The 27990-nt window shown below is 42.0% G+C and overlaps 1 protein-coding gene across 1 annotated transcript; it reads right to left on the bottom strand.

Annotated features, from left to right (window-relative positions):
* Nucleotides 1-47: 47 nt before the first annotated feature.
* Nucleotides 48-27990, bottom strand: YPEL2 (yippee like 2). Its single transcript, XM_085301341.1, has 4 exons — nt 27685-27990; nt 7817-7860; nt 6942-7050; nt 48-5381 (listed from the first exon to the last, which is right to left on the bottom strand). The coding sequence occupies exons 1-4, from the start codon at nt 27799-27801 to the stop codon at nt 5292-5294; spliced, it is 360 nt and encodes a 119-aa protein (XP_085157467.1). The 5' UTR covers nt 27802-27990; the 3' UTR covers nt 48-5291.

The following is a 27990-nucleotide window of genomic DNA, read 5'->3' as shown; positions in this document are numbered from 1 at the left end:
TCTAGAAGACTAAAATAGAAAGGTGGACTCACGTTTTAGTACTTGAAAATTTTATTTTCTCAAATGAGCACCAACACATATTGTAAATATGACAAACAATATGCCTCCCTCTAATACTGAAGAACTATATACAATGTACAAATACATGAAAAGGTGAAAAACAATTATCTGAAAACAAACAATTGCATTTATTACTGAAGCAAATGACCTGAAAGAATATGCCAAAAAATAAAATTAAAACAAGATCAAAGAAATAAAAGTATACACACAATTTGTAAACACAAGAGCATCAACAGACAGGCTGGTATTGGAAATATTGTCCTTTAGTTTTGTCAGTGGGGAAAGCATTCCCATATCCTTACGAAAAACAAAACAAAGGATACATACAGTTCATAACTATGAGAATAGCTTATTTGTAATTGTACCTTACACAATGCCATTCTGCTTGCATTAAATACGTTGATTTTTTAATTCAATGTGATTTTGTTTCCCCTCTTCTGTTTATTCTTTTTAAACAGGATTCTTCAAAATCTAACATTATTGTTTCTGAACATTTAATTTCAGAGACCTCTCACTTGGTGAGAAGAGCTCTTTCCCACTGAGTTGAGCTCTGGTTCTTGCAAATCTGTTTACCCAACCGGGTGTTTGTGTCTCATCTATTCATCCAAGAACTGGTTCACACTGAAACATGATGCTCCTTCCAAAAGGAGGAAGTGCAGTGAAATGCATGATTAATACACTCTCACATACCAGTTAGAAAAATGCATACAGAGAAAATTCTTATTTGATTATCACAAGAACAACAAATTTCATCTGTAGGGTGTTTTTTTATACATATTTTTAAATTGTTTGCACCCAAACAGAAAATTAAAGAGCGTGCAGCAGTTATTCAGCACTGAAAACAGCTCCTTGCTCAGCAAAACAGTCCAACGGTTTGTGCTGTTGGTCCACTTTGGGATAAATAAGAGATCCAATGAATTAAAAACGAAGAGCAGGGAGAAGGTGGGAGGTTAAAGACGGAAAGGAAAACAAAAAAATAACTTTACTGCCAGAGAGGTAAACTTTTAATTTGTTACRTAACAGCCTGGTTTCAAAACAAAACAAGAAAACCAGGATCCACGTCCAAAGACATTTTTAAGTTTAAAAAGGATGACTAGTTAGAAATTGCCATCCTCCATTCCCGCTGCCCTCAAGCAACTGGAAACAGAGATTCAGAGGTTGCAAGCTTATGTTCACTTGCATATTCTAAGTCTTGCGATCTACTTCACTCCAGCCAGTACTGGTGCAAGAGACAATTTCAGGCCCAGATCCTACAAACCAGATCTCGTCAGAAAAGTCGTGCCCACACAGAGCCCCCCGAGCGTTGTGGGGCTCCCCGTGGGGATGAGAGCTCTCCTGCAGGGATCAGACTGCCGGACTGGGACCTCAGGCACTGACTGAAGAAGCTGTTTCGGCACGTGGGCAGCTCCAGACAGCTGAGCGCTCCCCAGGTGCCTGGGGCTACGCCTCCGTCCCACCCGCACACGCCAATATCTCCCCGGACCGCAGGCTGCTCTCCGTAACCTGGCAATGGCCTGTGCAGGAGCCAAATCCTGCTGAGTGGAACCAGGAGCGACTCCCCTCTCCTGCCACGTCCAGAGGAAAAAAGGATTAATTTTAGAGGACAACATATATTATGATTTTTGTTTCCCTTTAAACATATTTTCCAACAAATACAGAAGGAAACAGTATCACTTATAAACAACAAAAAGTGCTCTCAGGGAGGGGCTCTGAGAAAACAGCACCAAATATATTATTTTTTAAAAAAATTAAATATTATTTACAAAAGTATATTTCACAAGATAATGCTTTTTTCTGCTTTGTATATATTATTATCTCAATATTTATTACAGGGATCGGGATTTCACATCAGATAATCCACCAGAGCAAAAAAAAAAATTAAAAAAAACTCATCGAAGTTTTGGGGTAGACTGAGCTTTGGGGTAAACTAAGGTGGTGTAAACTCAAGGGTGTGTATACACTTTGCCTCTCCCAACAGCCATGGCTGCAGTTTGCCAAAGACCAGGCCACCACATTATATATATATATATATATAAGAAAAAAAAGAAAAAGAAAAGAGCAAAACTTGCTGCTGTTCTTGCTGGAAACTTGCCCTGGAAAGCAGCACCCCCAGTGCCCGATGCTCTATGCTCAGGCATTACCTGCTGGAGGAGGTAGTTTCTGTGGGCCACATCTCTAGCTCGGAAACAGAGGTCCCACCCTGCTCACCCCACAAGGTAACTACCTGGCTACAGCTAAGCGACATGACCAGAGGGATGCAGATAGCTCAGATCTTTGGTTATGTTCTGAATTTATTACCCTACAAGCCATCAATTTAGACTGCGCTGATTGTGATATCCACTAGCATACTGATCTAATCATCCTGTCTGTCACCAGCTCCCAATACGGTCATGTGTCTTAATACAGCAAGTCACAGATGAGTTAGCAGCGGACTAAGAAGTACTTTTAAGTTTAATGGACACGCAACAGAGAACAAATGTCAAATAAGCCTCACAGGCCAGTTTTTTTTCATCTCCCTCTACAATGTATTTAAGCCTTTCTATAAATAACTCTCTGTGTGCATGGACATTCACAGGCATACAGTTATTTTATATCAGGACTTGAGGTCAGATTCTCAGAAAGCATAAATCTGTAGATGTTGAGGGGACAAAGCCAATTAATATCAGATTAAAATGCTGTTATATTTAAACTTGCACTGGTTGCCATTAAAATGTTGCCCCTGTGAACAGTTAAAAAACAACCCAATCTGAAGGATCATCATCATTTCAGGTCTCAAATATAAAAACATCYGTATCTGACAGCACTCTGTGTAACTTCTTTTTATTTCTTAGAGCAGTCCTCTAGGCAGGACTGCTCTTTATAGGCAACCAGGGCCAACGTAACACTACCAACATAAAATCATGAGCCCAGATGTGTTCTGTTTGTCAACCTCATGTTAATGATTTTGGGTTATCCCTTAATTCTCCCAGGTCCTATCAGATGCCTTTAAAGGCTGCGTATTTGGGGATTTTGAAGAGCTCTTCAAAGAATGTAAATGACTTCCCACTACCCACAACGCAATAAATTGTCATGGTTCAAAAACCAAGGGACAGGAAAACGGGTTCAGGCCAGTGCCAAAGTCAACAAGCTAATGGGTACTGCAGAGTTTTTGATTTTTACCAGATTTCTACCAGAGGAGGGAATGTGGACAATGGAAAAAGTGATTGTGGACAATCAGAAATGAAAGCCGAAGCGTCTCTGTTACACAGCCACAACGGAAAGGGTAAAGGCAGAAGCTACCTCCTAACAGGCTTGCCACATAAATGAGTTAATCCCACCCATTACAGAAGCCACAGCCAGCCTACAGCTCACTTCCCTTTCCAAGGCTGTAACAACATGCTGTCACAAGAATAGTGATTTAAGGGAAAAAATAGCCATTACTCAGATAGACAGGCCATGGGGTTTGGGTTTCAGCACAAGGCCTCAGCTTGGAAAGTTGGCCCCAATCTGTAAGTAGCCTCTCTGCTCCTATCTCCTCCATATAATAGTGAAATATTTTGTTGCTCTCTCCCCACTCCAATCTCTGTAGCTAACTCTGAATATCCTGGCTGTGGGGGCCAGCAACAACAGGCTACAACTCCAAAGCTTCGGTTTCATAAGGAGTTAGAAAACCCCTGCACAATACTCTTTCCTTCTGGATTAACAAAGATTTCCCCCAGTGGATTAACCTACTTGAAAGAATTCCACAAACAAAAAGAAAATTCACTCAGAGAGATAAAAACAAATTCAGTTAAATAGTCTTGAGTCATGCACCAGATACTGGCTGGACTGCTGCAGAGCAAACTTCACATTGTCATTTACGTGTAACACAGCTCCCTTCTCGCACACGATGCCCCTTCCCCACAAACCACCTTGGCAACGTCCATACTAACTAATATGAAAAACTTAAAATRGGAAGGACTTATCCCTTACAGTTGCAACACCCAAACCTGCCCCTCCCCTTTAACTCCAAGGCATAAACAATTTCAGGGGTAGGGGGAGATGTTTAATTTTCAGGGGGAGAAGCTTTTTTGTGGGGGAATACCTCATGGCTTGAAATATCCACCTACGCAATACTGCTACAACTGGCAGGGTCCTCTGCTCCCTCCTCTCCCCACTGTCGCATCATTTCTTTGACAGGCTCCAAGGGTGGAGCTGATGGCTGGGGCCTGAGATTTAAGAAAAAGATACTGTAACAGCATTTATCTACTTGCACAGGATTGGTAAAAGACTCCCTAGTATGCTCACTAAAGGCTGGGAGATCAAGGAGTATCTTATGCCACTAAGTCTGTCTCCAACCTCCCCCAAATGATTTCCCCTTTCTTGCCTAGCACATGGCTTTGCTTTCTGTTGTATCTTCTAAGTTGCAGTTTCAGCCCCCTTCTGCCTTAAGTGTTTTTCTCCTCCTCTCTAAAGGGCTCAAGAGTCAAGATTTGGTTTCTCCAGCTGTGGATGCTCCCACAGCTGTGCTCTGTTGTAGGATTTAGCCAACCTGCTCTGAAAAAGAGAGAAAAAKGAGCAGCAGGGAATCTCTCCAGCCATCAGGTCTCCCCTTCCTCCCACAAACAAGTTCATAAATGGCAAACAAAACACAGATTCACAATTAGCTAGCAGGAGGGCACTGATTATGACCTGTGCTCAGCCAGCTCAGACTGAAGCCCCACTTTTGGAGCCACAGCTTTAAGATTTGGAGAGAACGCAGCCGTGAGGTATATTTCTGTCCATTTAGACAAGTAGATAGTTTCAAGCCTTGGTTAACCAGGACTTAAAGGAGAAGTACAGTTTCACTTCTGACGGCTTCCCTTTTGGCCCACTCTCCACCCCCTTTCACCTTCTCCTGCCCAAAACTCAGGTCTTCCTCCTGCACTGAGACCTTCTGATAAAATGCCACCACAGAGCCAACTTCGGTTTGCACTTAAACATTCGTCAACATGGAATGGCTGTCGGGCATCCGGTGCATTCTCTTAGCCAATGCCAGAACAGAGAGAGAAGCAGCCAGGGTCAACTCACAAACAGATACAAAGCAAAGAGACAGAGAGACAGAAATTTAGAGGCCAGTCACCAATAAAGATGGAGAAGGGTGTGAAGACGCTCCCAAACTGCAGAGCCTCTAAATGCATGGAACCAAGCGTTCAGTCACTCTCTCACTCTTGGATATAATGTTCGGTTGGATGGCATTCTCTTACACGCTGGAAGGGCTGGGCTCTTCCCATTCAATCCCAGCCATTATCCTTGATCATGTGAGCTAGTTCAATGATGTATTTGCCTTCTTTATACTTCTGGCTGCTTTCAAAAGCATGTTCCTAAAAAAGAGAAACAATGAGATCAGAATGACATCTGGAGGTTTACATATTCTAAAGTCACAGTTACAGATCAGACCCAGGAATTCTGAGTACAAGGCTTAGGTTGGGTGGGAGATTTGTCTATTAAGTAAAAGCGCAATCAGCAGCAATTACTGCTACCTTTTGGGAAAACTATGTTTGGAAGAATCTTAAACCCTGATTCTAGCTGAACTTCCAAGCACGCTCCAAGCACAAGAGTTTGGACTCTTTTAAGGGTTTGGACCAAACCAGTTGCTCATGATGAAAATTAACATTTAGGAAACATAATTTATCTGAAGGTATCCTTACAGGCTGAAAATAAGAAATAATCAGCACCATGTGAACATGTAGCTTTCTGTAGGCCTACAGCAATTGTGCCTTGATCTATGCTTTAGGAATCACTGGTGATAAAACCTGCCCCTGTGCAAAGTGGCCTGAGAATTTATTAATGTTTGTTAACGACGCAGAGGTCCTTTGATGAAACAGGGAGTAAATACTACCATTGAGAGTAAGCTTGATTATGGCAAACTTCAAGCAGAAATGGAGCAAATAGACACCAAGTGATGGGAAGTACCCACTCTGTACACATGGACGCTTGCAGCTACGAGGACGCTATGCTCTGACGACGCAGAACTCCAGAAATAAGGAAGTCCTTGGAACCTCTAACCGAGAGAGACTGCAGTTACACGTTTTGGTTGCACCCTCAAAAGTGACAATCAGAACTCAGCTCTACTGAGGTATGCTGTCTGCATGCTCACAATGCACCTGAAAGAATGTAATCCTATTGCTGGAGAGACTTGAGCTCACTGCTGTGTTTGTGAAAATTGAATTTATTACAAAAGTACAAAGTTTATGTATTTAGCGTCCTTCTCCATTTGTTAGATGTGTTTCTGCAGGGATTCCTACTGCATCAGTTTTTTGGTCCTTTATTTTTCTGTTCTTTATTATAGAGCAGTTGGAAGGTCACGATACAATAAATGTTTTGTTTAAACACTGGTCAGAATGTTTTGAACAAACAAGTATGCTGCGTGTCTCCTGAAGCAGAAATTAGAACATAGCGTAAGCTTTTATTTGAGCGTAATTGAATTTATGAAAAGCAAGAGACAGCAAACAGATAAACTCATGTTAAATAGCATTTCCAGTGGGGAAGATACAGGATTAACAACAAACGTATGGATCATTCTGTTATTCTGAGGCAGTCTGGAAAAAAAGACAGTATGAACCACAAAGACTGAGTGAAGTTATCCTTATTTGCACTAAGTATCATCACAGGATGTCCATCAAAACGAGGCCCACTGTATACACTCTTAAACATCTTAATAAGATGTCTTGCCACAAAGAGCTTTTGCTCTGACTACAAACAACAAACAAAATACAAGAAGGAAAATGGAAATGCAAAAAGGAAAAGAGATACAGCTACAGACCAGAATCCACATTTCTGGTTCCCAAGTCAATGCTCTTTCCACAAGGCCATTTCACCACACATACACCTTCAGAAAGAGCTGCAGCAAAGATGTCCACAGGAAAACAAATGATACTCACATATTTCCAACCCAGTGTGGTTTTGCAGTTTTCACAGTAAATGTCTGCAACCGCATGTAATCCTGTTAATAACACCCGCTCTTCTGCGGGGCCACAACCCACATTAACTCTGGGGAAAAAGGAGAGCAGCTTCCCATTAATGTGTGTTTCCACAGCAAGACACTGCTATGAAACTGACAGCAATTTTGTTGTAGTATTTGAAAATATAAGCAAGAAATTCAAAATAAAAACAGCTGTTCTAGAAACAAAATCTCTTGCAGTCCCAGAACAGAATGAAAAGGTAAAACACAATTTTTATTCAACTAATGATTCTAAAAAATTTTGAAGAGATTTATAATATTTTAGTAAAATAAAGTTTAGTAAAACTTTGAAAATGAAAATTTTCTCAAATACAATTTGATAAATTAGCATATTTTTTTTTAATTCTCCCARATGGAAATGTGAAAAATGTAACTGAAGTCAATAGCTCTTCTGACAGATATCCCAGCAGAAAACATGCTCTCACCAGAACTATTTTCCAAAGAGAAAATAATGCTTTATATTTATGCTAATTCTAAAAGGTAAGTTCATATTTAGGTATTAGGTATTCTTTATGTTCACAAAACTTTGATTCTTTGGTCCAGCTATATTCCCTCAGAAGAGAATGACTCATCTTAGCTCTTATTTCTCAATTCGATGACAAAAGAACCATCTTTGCTAGCCTCTTATCTGAAACCTGAACGTAAAATCAAACATGAATCAGTGCTATTCCCTTAGACTTAAGGCAGAGTTTTTCTACAATAAAGGAAGACAAACCTTTTGTTTGCTTATTTACAAGGGTTTTCTTAAATCTATCCTAAAAGACGCAAAGATGACACACAAGAAGCTATACTCACACTGAATTGAAGAGGTATGCTCGTCCTTGGCTTCCTTGAAAGGACTGAAAGGCAAGAAAATAAAATTCAGTTGCTTGATAGAAATGAGCCTAAACCAGAAGTGCCCTCAACAACTGCGTTAATGACCTCAAATGGTAGTTATAGCAACTGTTTGCCAAGTCAGAGAAACGTGCATCGTTGCAGTCCTCAAGACGAAACCAGCAGAAAGTGAAATGTCAGGAGAAGACAAGAACTGATTAACAGAGGTTTTGTCCAGCAGACAGAGAGCGAACAGCTGCCTCAGGTTCTAACGCGTGTACATTTTCCAAGGCATCCTGGCAGCCTACTGGGAACTTCACCTACTTCTATCACCCAATACTATCAGCATTTACGTATCTACATGAGTCCAACGTATAGCTCTATTTTTTTTTCTCTCTCTCTTGTATTCTAGTGATGCTCATTTTCACATTTTTGGTTCTACTTATGAATTTCACTTTCCTAAACCTCACATGCTGCTGTGTCAGCCTAGCCTAACTCAGGTTAGCTGCCAGATATTGTTTTAAATCTYTTTTCTAAAAGAATAAAGCTTAAATATGCTCCCATACACTTCCCTTTCACTGCTGCACTTTCAAAACACTGCCATAGTACTATAATGACATGTGAATCCCACTTATAAAGATTGCATAGATGCATGCAGAAGCAAACTCAGAAATCAAGACTTAACTGTGTGAGGTGCTGGGCATGCAAGTGTAATCTCTACTCAAGTTACTTTACAAAAGACCTTAACCTTGCAGAAATCTCTGCAGGCCTTTATATTCTCAGTGGCGCCAGGGAAATTATTTACTAAGCATACACTGCCTATGTAAAATACCTCAGGATTGTACCTGAACCTAAGGACAAGATAGAGCTGACTAGAGGTAAGTATACAGAAGAGAGCAGCGGTAGCAGTGGCAGAAGAGCACGTGCCAGATAATCATCAGTCAAGGCACAGCCATTCTACCCCACGCTTCCCCAAAAGACAGCCGAAAAATGGCATTTCGAACCGAACCCAGCAGGCCACTCCAAACATCTGGGATGCCTCCAAGAACCGACAGGCTCCATGTGTGTCAAGTCTGTAACACTACCCTATGAAATTGTATCACTTGCAAGAGCTGGCTCACATACAGCAAATGCTACCTGCATTTACAATGTACTTTGGCATACCCTGAATTAAACATTTGGTGTTTATAAGAGCAAGCGAGCTCGCTGCACACAAGTTATCCTATGAGATACATTGGGGCATACATGCGATCACAGGCAGGAATCTCCAGGAAGTCTCTACCCTTCCCAGCACACGGTTGTCCCGATCTGTAAATCGAGCTCTAGGGATACACTCAGCCAGAGACACTACAGCATATGGTGAGTGCTCAAGTATCCACTGCCTCACAGAGAAGCGAAGTTGCATCTGACAACCAGCAAGTCTGTGGACGGATTTGCACTGCTTCTTACATTCATATATAGTCAGTGTTAATGAACTGCTTCCTGCCTTCCTCTAGCGAGCTGCATCAACACACCAGGGAAGCTGCTGCACGCCTCCGAGCTGACAGTTCCTGCYGCTGGAACTGGGGCACCAACTCCTCAGGCTTCCAGACCTAAGGTGCCAAATTCAGTCCCTACAGCAGGCCATTCCAAGGGGAAAAAAAAATACTACTACATTCAGTCATGACAAGCGTCCACCTTCCCCCCAGCCAATGCAGGATTGCTCTACTGCTATCAAGTGTAAGACAAGTGGGATGTGGAAGAGCAGAAATCAAAGAGCTCCAAGGAGTATTTCTTGCATGTTGACTGGGGTAATGGCGAGCAGTTCTTTATCAGCCTGTAAGACATTCTCTCCAGCGTGAGTCCTACTCATCTGAAAGGCAGAGAGGGAAAATCCACTGACCAGCAGGAAAGAATAAAATTCATTAAAGGCTTGATTTAAAAATCACTCTGACAAAAGAACAAGTACAATCTGTCATGGTGTTCAGCCTGGTGCACTTTTTGGTGCTGAAACACTTCTAAACAATGGCCAAGGCCCACTGAAAGATCCTCAATTGCAAGAACATACAGAAAAGGCTCCTCACCATTGACCAGAGGCATCTCTAGGGCAAAACCAATGTCATGGGGCACACAGGCAGAGAGTCATATCCAGGAATGAAAGCTGCCTGTGAGGTACAGATGGCAGCAATAGCTCTTCCAGCTATAAAGTCACTGCTGGGCAAGATAACTTGCACAATCCTAGAGGAGCAACTGTTCTAGAGATGAGTTTAGAGTCTAATATTACGTGCCACCCAGGGCTCAGATGAGCCACTCTGAATTCAGAGAATATGCCTGAGGCACTTGGATATCTCTTTCACTTGGACAAAAAGCAGCACCCGGAGGAATGCCTCTTCCTGGGAAAGAATTAAATAGGACACATGGCTGAAGCGTGATTGTGTACTTGCATTTATTAGAGGAGCTTCTTTTAATCTCTCTACAGCACTCAAGTTCTTTATTACTGTTATTGTCAGCTGGCTGATACCACACATGCCAACTAGGTCTAGCCTGAGTGCTACAAAACACACACTGCTTTGTCTTGGTGTCCTGCATGGTAAATTAAAAATTAACACAAAACTGACCCCCCTCTCCAGCCCAGGAGGAGGAGTCTGGGCCAATCCCATGCAACGCTCTACCCCCGTTATAGCGAACGGCGCTGGCTCTCTAAGCTGTAGAAGAGTGAAACAAGCCTGGAAGGATGGACAAAACAGAAGGTCCCACAGAAACACACATGCCAAAGTAAAACAAAAGCAGATGAAACTTGCTAACCATCCAGTCCTTCCCAGTAAATATTTTTCCATAAACACCAAAGTGACTAAGTTTGCCAAYAACAACCACCATGCGAGCAAAATTTTTATTGGTACAGAAACAGGACTTTCCATTACTGCTGTACAAAGGCCTGTCTTTAATAAACAATAAAATCAAACCCATCAGCTTTGTGTTTGGGGCTTCCTTGGACATTGTTCCAACCCACCCCCAGAGGACAGTAGCATCCTCTCAGAGATGCCTTTCCTTTCAGCTCAAGCCAGGGCTTTAGGGCATCTAAGGGCAGTCACTGCAAAAAATCACTTCTGCCCAAGCAGGAGTGTTCAACATACCACTGGCTCAGCTTTCAGTGCTGCTGCCTGTCTTATTATCCACCCTGCATCTTTTTATACAATTTACCAAATCCTTAAGTAGAAGTGAGGCAGAGCTGGTAACCACCACAAGAAGTTCACTAATGCATTCGATTTCCACAAGGCAAAGCTGATTCTGCCTTCAGAAATGTAACAAAGGAAGTTTTTTTTCTGGGTCTTGTAACCTCAGCCTTTTCTGGAGATGTTACTTCTTTTCTGGAACTCCATTGCCATTACAGCATGTACCAATTCTTCTGAAGCCAGGAGAGACAGATCTGTTTATATACAGACATTTTCTTGTTGTTTTTTTCAAKAAAAGCCCAAAGAGATTTCCACAACACACCTCGTTTTCACCAACAGCGACAGTCAGCAATAAAACCTTCTTTCTGTGCTCTGCATTTTCCTGATACACATTCAGATGTGCATCTTGCACACGTACATATAAATCCAGACTTCTTGTTCTCTAAGACAACAGCTCCTGGCATCATTTTCCAGCGCTAAGAAATGGAAAAGATTTTTTGTTGTTGTTTCCCACTGAGAGCCCAAGCACATATTTTTCTTCTCACTGCTAACATTTAAGTGTCTGGCTGGAAACACATCTGTATATGCCAGCAACAGAACCCTCCCTCCTTGTCCTGCCTGAGCCCTCTAAAAACCAGTGCAGGCTTCTGAGATGTGCAATACACAACATAGCCCTCCCCACGACTCATGCCAAAAACCTTTTGAGCCTGGGAGCTCCACTGAGCATAGAGGCATCTAAAAACTGTAGTGCCCTAAAAAGAGCCGATTTGAGTACCCAGGTGGGAAACCATTTGAGTCAGCTACTTGGCTGCAGATCCTCCTGCCTGCCAAGCTGTCTTTCATTATGGCAAAAGCTCCATGTTAACATTCCTCTGGCAGCTGCTCTGATTTAAGAGGCTCCTATCACCCAACTTACAGACACTCATTACTGCCCCCTCAGCTGTGCTGATTCCAAATTAGATCTGTGAAATCAGTATTTTTTTAGGGGATGAATGGGGAAAGTAGCCTTTACTTACTGTATCATATCATGTATCCAGTTTAAAGCAGAATCACACAAGCTATTAAATAACCATGGTATGGGGGCAGAGACAAGTAATTCAGAGCAGGAAGTTCTTAAKTGAAATTTGCTGTCAAAGAACCATGATGCAGAATGACAGTTCTAGTGAGAGACAGACTGCAGAATAGGGAACTTGGTTTCACAGGTGCTCCTAAACCAGATCTGCTGCAGAGGGAAGCATAACATGGAACCAGCATCCAAGAAGTACTAGCTCCCTTGTGGCAGACATGTTCTGCTCACTAGAGACAGAGTCACCCTGTGAGATTCAGATCTGAACCTCTATATACTCAATACCCATGACCTTAGGAGCTGTCACTTTGGTTTAGTCCAAGTGTTATATTCTGACCTCAATTTGAAGCACTCAATCTAACATTCTGTTTGCTCTGACAGTGCTTTCTGAGCAATACACATGACTTTCAGAGCCTTCTTCAGCAGAGCAACAGCACAGGGACAACTACAGACAGACACAAGGACACATCAACCTCAAGCAGCCTGTCTCATGTTCCACCTGCCTTCCCACTGGCATCAGACCTTTGCACTTGCACATTCCTTTGCTATTGGTGACTGCTGGAGATGTGGAAGGAAAATTTCACATGCGAAAGGTATGAATTCTAAATGTGCTCCAAACACACCCACATGCCATACTCCTCTCCCTAGTCTCTACAGCTTCCCATTCACTCCGTAGCCCACTCAGCAGTTCCACGCACTGAACAGATGACAGGATTAACATCCTAAAGTCTTTGTGATGGCATTTGACAATAGCCTAAACACAAGAGCAGCTAGCTGGAATCATCTGGAAAACCAGGAAGCAGTTGCCAGGATTAAACAGTTACATACTGATGCTTGTTCTCTGCAGACTGCAGCAGAGAAAACCCCCACTTACCTGTATCCAACTGGCAGCCTCTACACAAACCGATCCAAAAATGAAAAGGCAACCAGTCCCGAAGAYGTCCAAGGGGAAAAAGGAACAGAATGTGCCCCTCCAAGCTACAAATAACTCTTGTTGCAAGAATGCAAACAGGAATAGAGGGACCAAAGCCTCCACTGGAAATCAGTGGGAGTCTGCATGTCCTAGGCAATGGGAAACAGCAGCAATAGGAAAAGCCAACTGATCACAGCCATCTGGACTTTTCAAAAGACAGCATGTTTTTTATGCTTGTGGTGTCTCCATTGGGACGGAGAAATTGGGCGAATAGGAGAAAGAACATTAGGAGCTACAGTTTTCAAAAGTCACTAATGTCTGTGGGTGAAAAATTCATCCAATGATCTATTCACAGATAGCTCTGTTATCTCTCACTTCCCATCTACATGTACACCTTTTATTTTTAAATCACTAGAGTCATTTGCAGAAGACTGCCTGCAGGATTTATCTATTCCTGCTGCTGATTCAGCCCTTAAACTTCTAAGGATGAGATTTCTGTTCTAATACAAATTCACTAGCGGGCGGGGGGCTGTGGAGGAGACATTTCAGTGTGATCAAAGCATGAACTCAATCTCACCAGAATGCACAGAAGACTTTTTTGAAAAAAATATGCTCTAAAATAACAGGTTCTCTGAACCCAAAGGGTTCCATGTGAATAACTGAGGGAAGTCCCATCACTGGCCAAATAAGCTCAACTCAGGAGTTTCAGAAGATTGTTCCAGTTTATTATTCTTATTAGCAAGAGACCAGTCAGATCTCCTCCCAATACCCTCAATACAGACTACTCTGCTTCCTCAGTTGCACTGATCTGTGATATCTGAAAAAAGAAAAAAAAAAACCTACCAATCTGCAAAATTAATTCTGATTACATCACTCTAAAATATAGTCATGGGGGGGAAAAAAAATCAGCATAACAGAAGGAGCACTTCCTATGGCTGGGGATAGGATGGATGGACCAAGCTTCTTAAACCACCCTGCTGCCAAAGGAGCAGAAGAGGCAAGACTTGCATTACTACTGAGACACACAAAATGACCACAAATATGAGTTCTAGTAGAAATCGATTTCCAGTGCTTTCCACATAACCTTGTTAACACTGGCAACGAGGGGTGCAGCTGGCTAAAGCCTTGGGTTAGTGCTGGAGAGGAAGTCCATTACCATAGAAACATGCAGCAGATTTCAGACGGGAGAGGTCAACACTCTGTGAGACTCTGGTCTCATCAAATCAGATAAGATGATTCCAATTTATTTGTAATCAGCTCCCCAACTCTGATTCCCAACAGGCCTTCAGAAACCGCTTATTTCAAGGCACCCAATTAGAGTTTTTTTCCTTTTCTCCAATGCATTTTTAAATTCTATTTCAGTTTGGCTTGACTCCCTTATACTCATTGGCATTTCTATGCTCGGGAGTCATGTAAATACAGGTCAGGTGAAATTTCACTGGCAACCCACAAGATGCCAGACACTACCAATCTAAGTCATGTTTGGCCCAAAGATGGGCTTTTCCTAGGCCTTCAGATAAATCAAGTCTTACTCAATCCCTTGATTCGAGCAGATGGGATTTCAAGAACTATCAAATCCTACGAAACTCACAGTAAAACTACAAAAATGAGGACGCTCTTACAGAGATAAGTACTAGCTCAGATTTAGATTAATCCTTGCTATGGTGTTCATGTCAAAATGAAGAAAATGTCATAATATACTTAGTTTACAAGTGGTTCTCAGCAGAAACACACGCTGCCCAAAGGCCTGATCCCTTCAAACTCAATGGGAGTTTTTCTAAGGAATACAGGGCTTAATGCACTGGACTTGGCTGCTGTGAAAGAGAAAACATAGACAGATAAAGACCAAACCAGAGCTCCTGTCTCCTATTTCACAGCCCTTGTGACAAATTCCCCAGAGACTTTCTAGCAATTAAACCTAAGACCATAGAAGGCTTCTCCCAGTTACAACTATAGTTTCATAACAACCTTGGCCAAGCCACTGCTGTAAACAAGAATCTGCAGTGTTATCCTGGTCAAGTGTGTATAGGACACAAGGAAGTTTCAATTTCAAAACTAGGCAATTCCTGTTTGCATTGTCTACAAGATTTAAAAAAAAAAATCTGACCATCTGGCCATCCTGTTTTCAGTACCCCTCACCTGGGTGGTCAAATCCGTGGCCAGGCCTAACTCCTGGCTCCACTGCAGCACGACAGTCTGCAGTGTGGCTCAGGCCAGGTAGATCTGCCGCACCCACGCTCATGCACGCAAACCTATCAATACAGAAGCTCCTTCTCCTTTCTGAATATTGGTATTTTTACCCGTTTTCCTCTCTAAAATAGGCAGACTAAGCAATTATAAGACACAGTTGCACCTCTTCTACATTCTAGAGCTACAGAAACACACAGAGCCGAGGAACTGGGCACCAGCAGCTGCAGCTCTCGGATGCTCTGTCTTATTCATCAAAAAGATTATCTCTGCATTCCTCACTCTCCTCCCACTCTTTCCAGCCCTTAATCCCAGTGCCTGTCAGCTGCTGTCCCACGTAACAACCAACATCGCACAGAMAGCTCTGCCTTAATGGCATCCTTCAAGCCCCATTAATTAAGGCAAAAATGATCTGATTAAAAAAAAAAAAGTCTTGCAATATGTTTACAGCAGCCCGTATACCTAGTAACGGCACTACGTACATGATGACTCTAAGTGGAGATTACTGGTGAGTCACTACACAGGCTCTCATACTGTAAAGAAAAACAGGAAAATTTAACTGTGAAAATATCTACTGCAGATTATGGGGGCCTGCACCAGACAGCACAAGCAATTTCAATCGTCTGCTCTCATCATACCCGACTACTTGCCAAGGGAGTACAAGTTCAATTAGCAGGTCTCTGTATCCACACAGATTACAGAGCCCTCCCCAGGGTTCATTAATTCCACCTTTGTCTTCCTCACAGAAGGGACAGTGAATGATCAGATTAAACTGAGATTCAATTTTGCTATGATTATGCTAGATAGAAACCCACGTCAAGRGAACCGGTTACATTATTCCACCTTGTGCACAGATGTGACCTCAGCCTGTTCTAACTGCATTCCTGAGTTTTAATTGAGTTTTAACATGGGTCCTTAATGCTATTTAAAGACCAAAGTCAATACAGAATTAGTGGACCAAACTCATCTCTGAAGTAATTCAATTATTCCGGCATGGTATTATTCTTTAGCAGTCTAAGCTGCTGTGCAATAGCATAGTGAATAACTAGGAGTCTGCTACGTTTTATCCTACAAACAACTACATCCTACAAAAAAAGCAGTTTTACACAGTGCTGTGTCCCTGGTAATGATGGAAGGTACTGCACATACTGGAAAAATGGGAGACATCACTGTGACTTTTTTTTTTATTATTATTCTGCCTCCTGGCAGCAGCAAGTACCCATTCCTGTTCCTTCCGCACCCAAAGCAAACGGTGGTGGGTTTTCTTTACAGCACAGCAGGGGCAAGTCGGGCTCCCGATAAGAGCCTTTTGTCCTAACAGGAACCAACTCAGCACTTTTGCCACACAGGATAGGTGGGGAGAGACTGCAGCCGGACAGTGCAAAAGGTCTGAGCACACACCCTCAAAACTACCAGCAGGCTATCCTGGTGGCACTGCCTCCACCTCCTGCAAAATACRTTCTCCACTGCCAAGAATGGCCCATATGACAACACTGTCAGGGAAAAAGTTGACTTGAGTAGGCAGAAATATTTAAACTAGTTTCTCAGAGTTGAACTTAGCTTAATCAATGAGCATATTAACAGTGACTGAAGAACCTGACGCTTCTACTGCAACCCACTTTTGGGGGGAAAGCATCAAGTCCTGGCCTTGCRCGAGAAAGGAGACTCTCCACCCATCGGCAGTACAGGAACTCTTCCAAGTTCCTAAGCAGACCACAGCCAGCACAAGATCAAYGCACACGCGCTACCCACTTCTTCCACTGGTGCTTACGGGGTGACAAACAGCACTGCATGAGCTGCATCCGAGTTCTCTGTGCCAAAAATAAAAGAAGAAGGGACTTTAAGGCAGACTTTCCAAAGTGGCTGAAAGAAGCTGTCCAGCTGTCAGTCAGCCAAAGGCCTGTTCAGACCTCCAAAAACCCAAAGAGCCCTTTTGCCCTCAGGCAACTTTTCCTTTGAGGATTCTGTGCTGTTCTGAAATCCACGTGTTCCAGTGTCACATACCAGCCTCCCCCACCTTATCCTTGAAATAATAAGGTTGGCTTAAAAATTATGCAAATTTTAGTAGTAATTAAATCGTTTTTAAAAACAAAGACTTATAGCATTTATTTAAATGATAATAAAGAGATTTTCTCATCTTCCCATGCTTATCAGAGCTGAAACTAAGAAAAAACTGCATTGTTCACAAGACTCCTTGGCAATAGAAGCAACATCCAAAAGCACAAAGGGAAAAAGTGACATAAACTGCAAGAGACCATTCTACAGGGTTATCGCTACAACATCATGACTGCTCAGGAAGACAGAAAACAAAYGGGACCGTGCAGACGCCCGATACCATCAGAAGCGAGCCATGAAATGCTGTTCTGTCCTGTTTATTGGAACGGTTCTCGAACACACGTCAGCACAACATGAAGGTGACACCAATGCTCCAATGGGGCTGTGTTGCTTCCAGGCAAATAGGCTGCACAAACTGATTTAAATGGGTCAGGATTCAGGAGCAGATTCCCAGTTAACAACTCATGTGTCGGTATGCCTGCCCATTATCATCAGAGGAGAAAGGAAGAGATTTCTTTCAAAGGCAAATTTTATATTGCAGTTGCAGAGGAAAGGAAAAATCTCTCCATAGGCTTTGCAATTAATGAAAATCAGTAATTAGGGAAATACAAGTTGCTAGATTTATGTTTCTCCTCAAGTGCACAGATTTCTAATACCTATTTAAGCCAGCATGCTGCTAAGCTAAAGCTGAACAAAGCTCCACATAGTATTTGAAAACTCAGATAGTTGCAAACAACTCCGTCCCTTTCTCTCTCCAACAGGGTAGGTTCCCCTCCAGACTGACTCAGTTTAAATGTGACATTGTTGGGTCTCACCACATTATTGTGAGTTCTGTGCTATTCAGACCACTCATTAAAGCCCTGGGCCCCTAGACTCTGCTTTTATTTAAGTGTGTTTCTACCTCCAGACTTCAAAGCAGAATTTCAAAATATGAATGCTAAAGGCAAAAAATTGAAAGCAAACAAAAACAATACCAGATTTATTACTTYTGTAAAACTTTGCAACTTTTTGCAGCTTCTCTTATGATTTTTGATGCTTTCTGGTGCCACTGCCACCCTTCAGTACAAACTATATTCAATCATATAAAGCATACTGCGCTCCTCACACGAGCACTACTACTAACTGAATGATCTAGATGATACAGGACGGGAGAAGGAAAAGAAAGGGGAACCAATTCCTCTCTGATATGAAGATGCACATCTTCCAGGTTTTCATGCTGGGCCTTAGGCCATTCTGCTGGTTAACACTGATCCCTCCGCCTTCATACTCTCACTCTCAAGAGACACTAGCACTCCCAGATCCCCAGGAAGTTCAAGGGAGCCGAGACGGGCTTGGCATCTCTGACATTTAAGTCACTGGTGACATCATTCAAACACAACACTTTATGCTTTAGGACATAAGGACAGCATGAACGGATGCACAACAGAAAGCCCAGCTCTCTCTTTCTGGACACAGAGAGATGAAAAACATATTTTATTCTGGTGTTTCTGCAAGCTACGGGGCTTCTTCTCCAAAAAGATTTTTGGGTGCCGCTGTTTTCCTGTAGGTTGATGACCTGTTGGCTGATTGACCAACAATCAAGCTGTTTAAAAAAGGAGTGGCAAGGCAGTAGGGAGAGGGTAGTGCYCTTTCTTTCCACATTAATTATTGCTACTTACTATATGGATTTTAGAGATAAACACAAGATAGAACGTGGAAGATGGAAACTGCTAATGCAATAGTTATTGAATTAGCAGCATARCAGCGACTGCCCATGTATTAATGGAACATTGTATTCCATTAAGGCTGCCAGTAAGCTCAGAATAGCACTAATGTTGACAATGAGAGGAAACTTGCTTTTCAGCAAATGTAGAGTTGTCCACGGGAGAATGTGCAGGGCTCTTCTCTGTCCTCTCAATAAGATCCACTGCAATAAGACTGAGCCAATATATGTACACCTCACCACTGAGGAGAAGGCTAAAAGTTCCCCTTTCTTTATTCAGTTTGCCATTTATATTCTGAATGTTCATCTCTACTACAAAACAAGCTTTACGGTACTGAACCTCATTTTACTACTGTGGATGTGCCCTCTACGGAAATCTAATGTATATGTGTACATCAGAGGACAGTTCCCCAGACACTGAGATTTCTCAGCTCTGGTAGTCACACCACATGCCAGAATGCAGGCCAGGCCTGACCTAGAGTTTTGGAGCAGAACATGTGTGTACACATTCCTGTATTTCTCCTCATCCTCTTCTCTCAGAGCTAGACCGGAATTGAGGTATTTGTACKTGAGATACTCTGTAAGCAGCTAAGCTTAATCTGATTTTAACTCATTCCTTCCACTGCAATCACTGCTAAGAGAGAGATCACTGAAAATCTAATTCCAGGTTTTGGGTAATGATAGCCTCAGTTTGTACCTTCTTTGTAGCTGCTCATTCTAACTTGAGGTTGTGATTTAGATGAAAATACAGCACATTTTAAGAGAGGGGACTCTGGGTGAAGCTTCCTTGCGTGTTTGTGCTTCAGTCCTTGTCTGTCTGTGTTCCGCTGGCTGAGAAAAACTATCAGGCCAGCCACCACCACCAGACAGATGCTGCCTCCCTGCTCCCTCCCTAGGAGAGGTCAAAATCCTAGAGAAATTTTCTTATTGTTGGCAGACRTAAGGGCTCCCCTAAAACAAATGTAAAACCCTCTAACAGCATTTCCTGCTACTACAAAATGAGAACGCAACAGAAAACAGCATCACAAGAAGCTCCTCCTGGGAAACCAGGGTACTTCTCCCCAAGAAGGAACAACTGAAAAAGCCCTTTATTTTTCCTATCTTTCGTGAACTCTACCGGCATTTGAGACACAGCCCCTGCAACCAGCCCCTCTAGACGTGGGCCTACAACAGATAATGTTCCCAGTGTTACAGTTTGCCCACACATACGTGCAGCTGTCAGTGGATTACAGACAGGACCCACCAGCCATTCCCAGCACATGGAGGTYCCAGAGTTGCAACACTCACACCCATGCATCTGTGTTTTCCCTGGGCCCAATCTTACRACCATATAAAAATTACACACCTGCAAAGAAAGTTCATAGGGCAGTTCATCCAATCAGCAAGCCATTGGGTCTGCTTGCACTTCCTCCTCTTCCAACTGTAAGGGCCAACAACAAACACCCAGTGAACCTAGGGAGGCTCAGACCTGAGCAGCTCCATGCTCCAGTCATTCAGAATTTGCAGTAGATGCAAAAACCCTGATGATTCAGTGTCCTTCGTCCCTGACAGTTGCCTGGATAATAGATGGGAACAATATCTAATTTATGCCCAGGTCATCAATTCTAAGGTAGAGGAAGCAGATGAAAGGAGAGTTATTTCCACAAAGAAAGTGATGGATCGGAAGATCCATTTTTATCCTGTTCTTCCTCCCTGACAGGGAATTCAAAACTAGTTTGAATTATTACTCTTTTCTTTCTTTTTTGGAACAGCATGAAATATTTTTAAAATCACATAGCAATTAATTGCAGTATAAACACAATTATACAAGGAGGTACAAATTACCTTGGGCTCTTTCCATTAAACAACCACATCCTGACTAAATAAGAGGCCTATCCCTGACTGCCTTCAGATCCCATTAAGGACACCAGGAACTGAAGGAGCACTCTGTAACTTGTAGGATGAGCCCCAGAGGAAGCAATTACACAGGACAGAAAGATCCAATTTAGGCAGCTGTGCTACAGAACAGGTACTACCAATATTCATTACACAGCACAGATTTCAAGATTTCATATTCTGACTTTTTCCAGCAAGGGGCATTTGTTTGTTTATTCTCTCTCTCAAATAAAGGCTTCTTAGAGCTGATAAGAGGTACTCATATGACACCCACTCCACTCCTCCCCACCATAATGAAGGCCAGCAACAGCAAGAACAGTAAACACTAATCTGTCTATAAAGGTGTCTTGGGATGAATGTGAATACAAGAGTTCATTTCTGCCCAATCATGCTCCATCTCTTGGTTAAGAAATCGAAGGGAAAAGCTACTGCTTAACAACAACTTTGATGACGCATTGTTTACTGAGAACTGAAGTTCTCTCAGCTCATGTCTAATTTTAAACTTTATGGAAGTCAAGACAAACTACTAGGTACATACATACAAGTTCATAGCAATGAAAAGGGAAATTAAAAACTTCTTAGAAAACTGCTTTGCTGCTCATCAGTTACAGCTTGATCTCTAGTAATACATGCAATTAAAAACAGAGCTCTAGATAATATCTAAAAGAGACAACTCCTTAGGGAACAAGAGTGAGAATTATGATGTAAAAGCTACTGTACAGTTGCTGGAAATGTGCATGAAATTGATAAACCTGGTGCATAAAGAGCTAACAGCAGACAAACAAACAAATAGAAACTTACTGTGCAGTGTCAAGTCAGTAACACTAATGCAATTCTGAAATGCATAGACAGTAAAGAAGTTTCTGCTGTACACTGCTGAGATTGAGGCTGGAACAATGAAACCAGCTTGGTTTTCACTCTTAAAAAGATGTTGAAATGCTACAGATGTAGAAAAGAACCACAAAAGTGATTTAGAACTGGAAAAAACAACATTTCACCATGACATACAAAGTTGAAATTGTTTAGCCTATCAAAAAGTGATCAAGAATGACCTTAATTACAGCATACTAATACCTTTTATAGGGAAAAATACTAGGTACTATAGATCTGTTTCATTAACAAAAAGGGAAAATAATAGCCAATGACTGGAACACAACCCAGAAATTTAAATTCAAAGTCTCCAATTTTTAACAGTAATGATGACTAAACACTGGAAAAAATGACCATGCAGAGCACTGAATTTTCCCTTTTGAAGTCTTCAAATCAAGTCTAAATGCTTTTTCTGGAAGACATGCTGCAACCACAATGAAATCCACTGAGCCATGTACTACAAGAGGTTATGCTCCATGATCTGACAGCTTCTCTCAGCCTTAGAAGTTCGTTAGTGTGGAGCTGGGAATGTAAATCTACGTTCACAAAGAAACAAGAACTATTTTTAAAGAAAGAAGAAATCTAACATAAAGCAAAATGGTGAATTTCACCTTTAAAGGAGAAATACTCACCTCAACACATACAGTTTTTTCCCATGATGGAAAYGTAAGATTTTCACTTCACTGATCTTGGACACTTACTAAATACCTCTTTCTCTTTCCACTAAAGTTTTGAAACAGCTACAGCACAATTTTATGGTTAGTTTTCAGCTTGTTTGCATGTATGCATATCCCCCCTGGGCAAATAATTTCATGTCTTCCAGGCAAATTGACATGCTGACTTAGCAGCACTGCTGGTCCATGAGAATTGAAGAAGTGAGGAACAAAGAACATCACATACTGCCTTCCCCAGATTTTCGGGGGGGAGGGGGAGCAGGAGGTAAGAAAAAACCCAGCAACTGCCACTTATCTCAGTGCCTGCCACATAAACTGCCTATGTGCATGAAATATTTTGAAGTAGCTGAATTTATCCACTGCTTATTTAAAAGATGGCACTAAAGTTTCAAATCCTTCTAAGGTCCTCCATGTGTAACATGGAGCAAAGTTTGAYGCTTCAAGCAGGCCATCAGGATCACCAAAAGATAACTACAACCACCACCTCAGGCTCCAGCAGTCTGGCTCCCAGGGAAGCAGCAAGGCCACAATGACTGTAAGTGGCATTTGTTTAGAAATCTTGCATCTCCTTCCTGTCCCATAAGATAGATGTAGAGCTTCTAAGTATTTCCTAGCTACTAGCCCAACCCCAAATACAAAAGTCAGACACATATACATTCACTATTTCTCCTAAATTCTCTGTGCTGGCAGAGCTGCAGCCTTTTGTATTGAATGGTTTCACATTCATGTTCGGAAAGGGGCCTGTGCAGACATCAAAGAAAAACATTATACTTCCTAGGCAAGCCTTGGGCTAACTTCAGAGAACACATCACTGCATAATGTTTAGCACTTGGATCACAGTAACTCATGAAAAAAAGAAACTGCAGGACGCCCACAAGACATTCCCTACATACTTCCATAATCAAGGGCATTTCTGCTGAATTACTGTACACATAGCAAGAAAAGTCAGCGCCCAAGACTCTAATGCAGCTGTGTTTGGTTTGTATCTTTCTGTTCTTGTTCCCATCCTATTCCACAGGGCACCAGGTACATACGAATTCAAACAGCAAAGGCTACCAAAGAATTCCCATGGCACAGAGCAGGTACAAACCAGCATCACAACTACCATTCCAAGAAGAAGAAGAGATGCTGTTTATGCTGCTGAATGCCCACTACATTAGTTGTGCCTTAAGCCCTACTGGAAAACAATGAAGCAGCCACACTTCTCAAAAGCAGCCCATCTGTTTCCCACTTCAGGAGAGATTTTACCACCATTGGTTATGGAATACATATTTTTCTTAAATATATCTGAAAAACATAGGATTTTCTGTTTGGGAAGGAAAAGTGTAACAAAAAACCATCTTTCACGTATTTTTTGGCCATAAGAAGATATTAAACAACGATTTTTAAACTATAGTTGTCTGGCATTATCTTTTTACACTAAAGCCAAAGAGGATTAGGATACACTGTACTAATTCACACTAACAGTCAGTACCTGTTCCAAAGCTTTATTTTCTAAGCAGACTGGACAAAACAGTAACGTTTCATTGTAAAGTGGGGAAAGCAGAAATAAAGACATTAAGTGACTTTCTCAAGGTCACACAGGAATCAGTTGCAGAGCTAGGTTGAGTTCCCACAGTCTCAGTCCACTTAGGCTTCGGAAAAAGCAATGAAACAAGAGTATGTACTAAATTTGGCATACATTTTTAAATGATGCATTGCTACAAGGAAACAAGAACCTTCACTCAGGCTAAACCCAGACACCAAAGGAATATATAGATGTGTGGGTGTATATACACACACGTATATACATATATATATACAGTACGTCTGTATTATATATTTTTATACATATATATATATATATATATATAAAGGAAAACTAGTTACTCCCTCCACCTAATCTATCTGGTCACCTTCTATTTCCTAAGTCAGTAAGACCTTTCTCGGCCAGACGATCCAACCCATAATTGAGATCTTATTACAAATCAGACACACTAAACCACTTTCTCTCTCTGCATGCAGAAGATAAAAGGCCAAGTAGGCAGGCAACATTTTGGTAACTGGCTTCATGTAACAGCTTTGGAGTTTCTTAAAAGCCTATGCATCGATTTTTTTCTTTAAATAGCAATGCCTTATTGAGGAATCTTCTACCCACCTTAAACGCACAAGGTTTCCTTTAAGAGGGAAAAAAAAAAAAAAAAAAAAAAAGCAAAATCAGTCCTGCTGAGGCATGTTTGTGCCTTGTGATATCAAATCTTGGCAAAATACTGTGAAGCCAGATTAAGTTAACACTGGTGCTGAAGGGCAAAGAGGAAACTCAGAGATGAAGAGGAAATAAACTATGAATTTACACAGAACAAAATTGGGATTCAGCTCTAGCCAGTGCTTTAGCCAACTGCATGAGCTGATGCTGCAATTTGTATGTATTCAAAGGAGCTAAAAGCTCACGGCATGCAAAGCAGCACAGCTCTCAAGCGGTCTCTGCACAACTTGGGGCAAGAGGAAYAGAGGAATTAATTTCATCAAGCCAAAACACCAACACCCTGCTGTTATATAAAAGCCTGTTTTCCAGGGAAAGTTTCCAAAGATGGTGTCATTTAGGCTGTTGTGATTAAAGTGACATAGTCAGGTTCAAGATGGGATACACTGCAGACTGAGAAACACTCCAGTTTGAAAAAATATCTCACTCTCTTTTCAAATCTCATGGTGCTTGTTTCTTTCTTTGGTTTGCTAGATTTTCATATGGAAAACAAGTAAAGTAATTGCACTGCCTAGTTCTCAGATGCTAATATAAGGTTGGGATGAAAGAACTGCAGAAGGCCTCAGGGAGATGTTTAAATCCAAACTCAAACAGATAAAAAGATGACTATTTAAGTTTGCCTGGGAAAATTTCTACACATACTGCAAACCCTTTGAGGAAGGGACTGCCACTGCTCCTCTGTTCTCAGTTTAATAGCTGGCTGTACAAACTATGAATGCACGATTATTTTTATAAGGTTTACAATTATACAAAGAATGTACTTTAATAAGGTTTCTAACTCTGAGAAATAAAATCTAAAATCCCAAACTCTTTTGAGCTCAAGTTGCATGACCCACTAATGCTTCACCAGCCATTGCAACCCCAGCTTCATTATGAATTTACACCACAGTCCAAAAYGGGTTTTTAGAAAGAACAGGTATGAGCTCCCTAACACACTGTAATTAACATTTCCACAATCCAATATAAATTACCCTATTTCATGCTTTCCTATCTTCCCTCTTACGTGCATATTTTAGCAATCAGCATTCTTAGGCAGTTATTGTATGCCTTGATGGCTGAAAGCTCAAATTCCAAGCAGTCTGCAGCACTGGCATTGCTCTGCTGGAAGAAACTTGACTGCAAAACTGGCTGCATTGCACAGTGGACCAGAAAAGCATGGACAAGAAGGAGAAGAAAGCATCAAAGTTGAAATCACTGGTTGTTTATAACCTCGTATTTTCCCTGGATGGGGATCAGTTGTATCAGGAAAAAAAAAAAAGTCACTGCACAAACCCTGATCCACAATAAAAACAGTAAGTAAAACAAGTCTCCCTCTTTGTCCAGTAAAGCATCTTCTGTATCTCAACACAAAATCCAGCTTATGACAACTCTCCTGCTACCCTGGATAGGCAGAGGAGTTTACAGATAACAAAACTGAGCATAGGAGCAAGGTCCTGATGTCATATAGCTGGCCTAAGAAGCTGAAAGTGTTTCATATTCAGACCTGGGCACAAACTGCTAGACTGTGCTGTTGACATTTACATTTCAAAGCCTCTTTCTGTTGAGGAAATGTATAACCTCTGGCTCTTTAGAAGCTCTCAGTTTTATCACCCTTAAGGACAAGGCAGTCTTTCTTGGCAGTGATTKTTCCAGAAGAGGAACTCCCATGAGGCCCAGAATGACTAAGAAACGATATCCTAATAGGAAGCTTCTTTATATGGAAGCCATGAAAAACAAAAATTGTTGCAGTCTTGTAGTCAGCATTATTCATACCAGAATACTTAAAATTCTATTGTTTGGCATAGAGATAACATCACAGAGGTGCCAATCAACCTAGCCCATACAACATCTAAGAGGAAAAAGGAAGGGAACAGTCTCCGATGGAAGACGACAGGTCCTGAACGCCCAGCAGGAAGAATCCAAGAGGACCTTCACAGTTGCTAAGATTTCAACCTAGTGAGGAACAACGCCCATGATGCAAGGAGACACTTTCTTGTATTTTCTGTGCAAGCAGGTAGGAGTGAAGGACTACACACTTTCTAACAGACAGAGCACCTCTATCCCTTGCGATCCGGGCCTTTCTCTACACACTGCTCCAAGAAGCTGAATTAAAGGTTTAAGCTGMACCCTTCCCCCACCACCACTCACAGCTCATAGTATAATTTCCTCTCGTCTCAGCTAATAAATCTTGTGGTGTGTCTGCTTTTTCTGAACATAAAATTTATGAGCTGAATAAAGTTTATGGAATGGTTGATTGCCAAGGCAGCCAAGACCTAGAAACTTGATGCCTGACCACAGCCAGGCACAGCAGGCTCAGATAGCTGCTCTGAGAAAGTTTAGCAGTAGTCTTTGAACTTCAGAAAAAGATCTTTCTGGTCTACTCCCTCCACATCAAAGACTCCTCATTTACTGGTTCTGAAAGCTTCTCGTTCAGCTTATCTTCTAAACCCCTTCCTCTGTGATCAATAGGTCGGAACACAGGACAGACTCCTTCCACCCTCATCAGCTCAGAGCACAACCTACCCCCCCTTGCTTCTTCACCACAAAGTCTCTTGTTAAGAGAATGACAAAACGACAAAGGTTTGAGCAACAATTCAATAATTTCTGGAAAGCTGTCTTACATTTCAGTAGCAGTTCAGAGAAACTTCTCTTAAGGAGGGGCTCTAAGGTAGTTGCTTAGCATAGTTTACAGATTAACAGAGAAACATCTCCAGACACTTCTCCAATTCATGATCATGCAACAACCCTTTGGCTATGCTGACAAGCAAGTACATGAACAAGAAGTATTAGGAAGGTAATTCATGCAGTCTTAGGCACCAGGTACTGGAGTTCTGCAGCTGGGAGTGAGGGGGAGGAGTGAGTACTGAGATGAGACAGACCACCATTAAAAGCACTCCAGAGGTCAGAAATCGGAAACCTCTCCCCTACAGCTAGTTTCAAGGTGACTTAAAACAAAAAAAAGGGAAGCTCACAAGTAGATCCATTAGGCGAACAGCCCATTTTCCAGGCAAAAACTGCAGCGCCAATTAGGCCATGCATTTCCAAAGCAACTGAACTGCAGTGTCAGCATGCCATTCTGCTCCTCAGGGAGAAGGCATCTACCTGAACACCTGCAGGGTGAGGTCATGCACGTACCTTGGAAATGAGTTCATCGTGGTTGGCAAGGTGAGCCCTGCAGTGAATGCAGCTGTAGGTCCTGTGGCATGAAGGCAGATATGCCTGGAAAGTCTTGGACCTTGTCATCTTCACCATTGGAGCCACTGAGCGCTGCGTGAACTCCGGGGTGGCCCAGGAGGCACTCCCACAGGATGGGTCGCACGGGAAACACCGGAAGACACAGGTAAAGGCCGTGGTTTGGCAGGTGATGGGTGTGGGGCAGGCTCCACACACTGATGTCAGCTTCAGAGGAAGAGATTCTGATGGAGATGACAGGGGCTTCAC

Source organism: Rhea americana, unplaced genomic scaffold (assembly GCF_003343005.1).
Source record: "Rhea americana isolate MKP2758 unplaced genomic scaffold, rheAme1 scaffold_175, whole genome shotgun sequence".
In the NCBI taxonomy this organism is placed as follows: Eukaryota; Metazoa; Chordata; class Aves; order Rheiformes; family Rheidae; genus Rhea; species Rhea americana.
The sequence above is the reverse complement of the archived record's forward strand: the minus strand, read 5'-3'. Positions and strand labels throughout refer to the sequence as shown.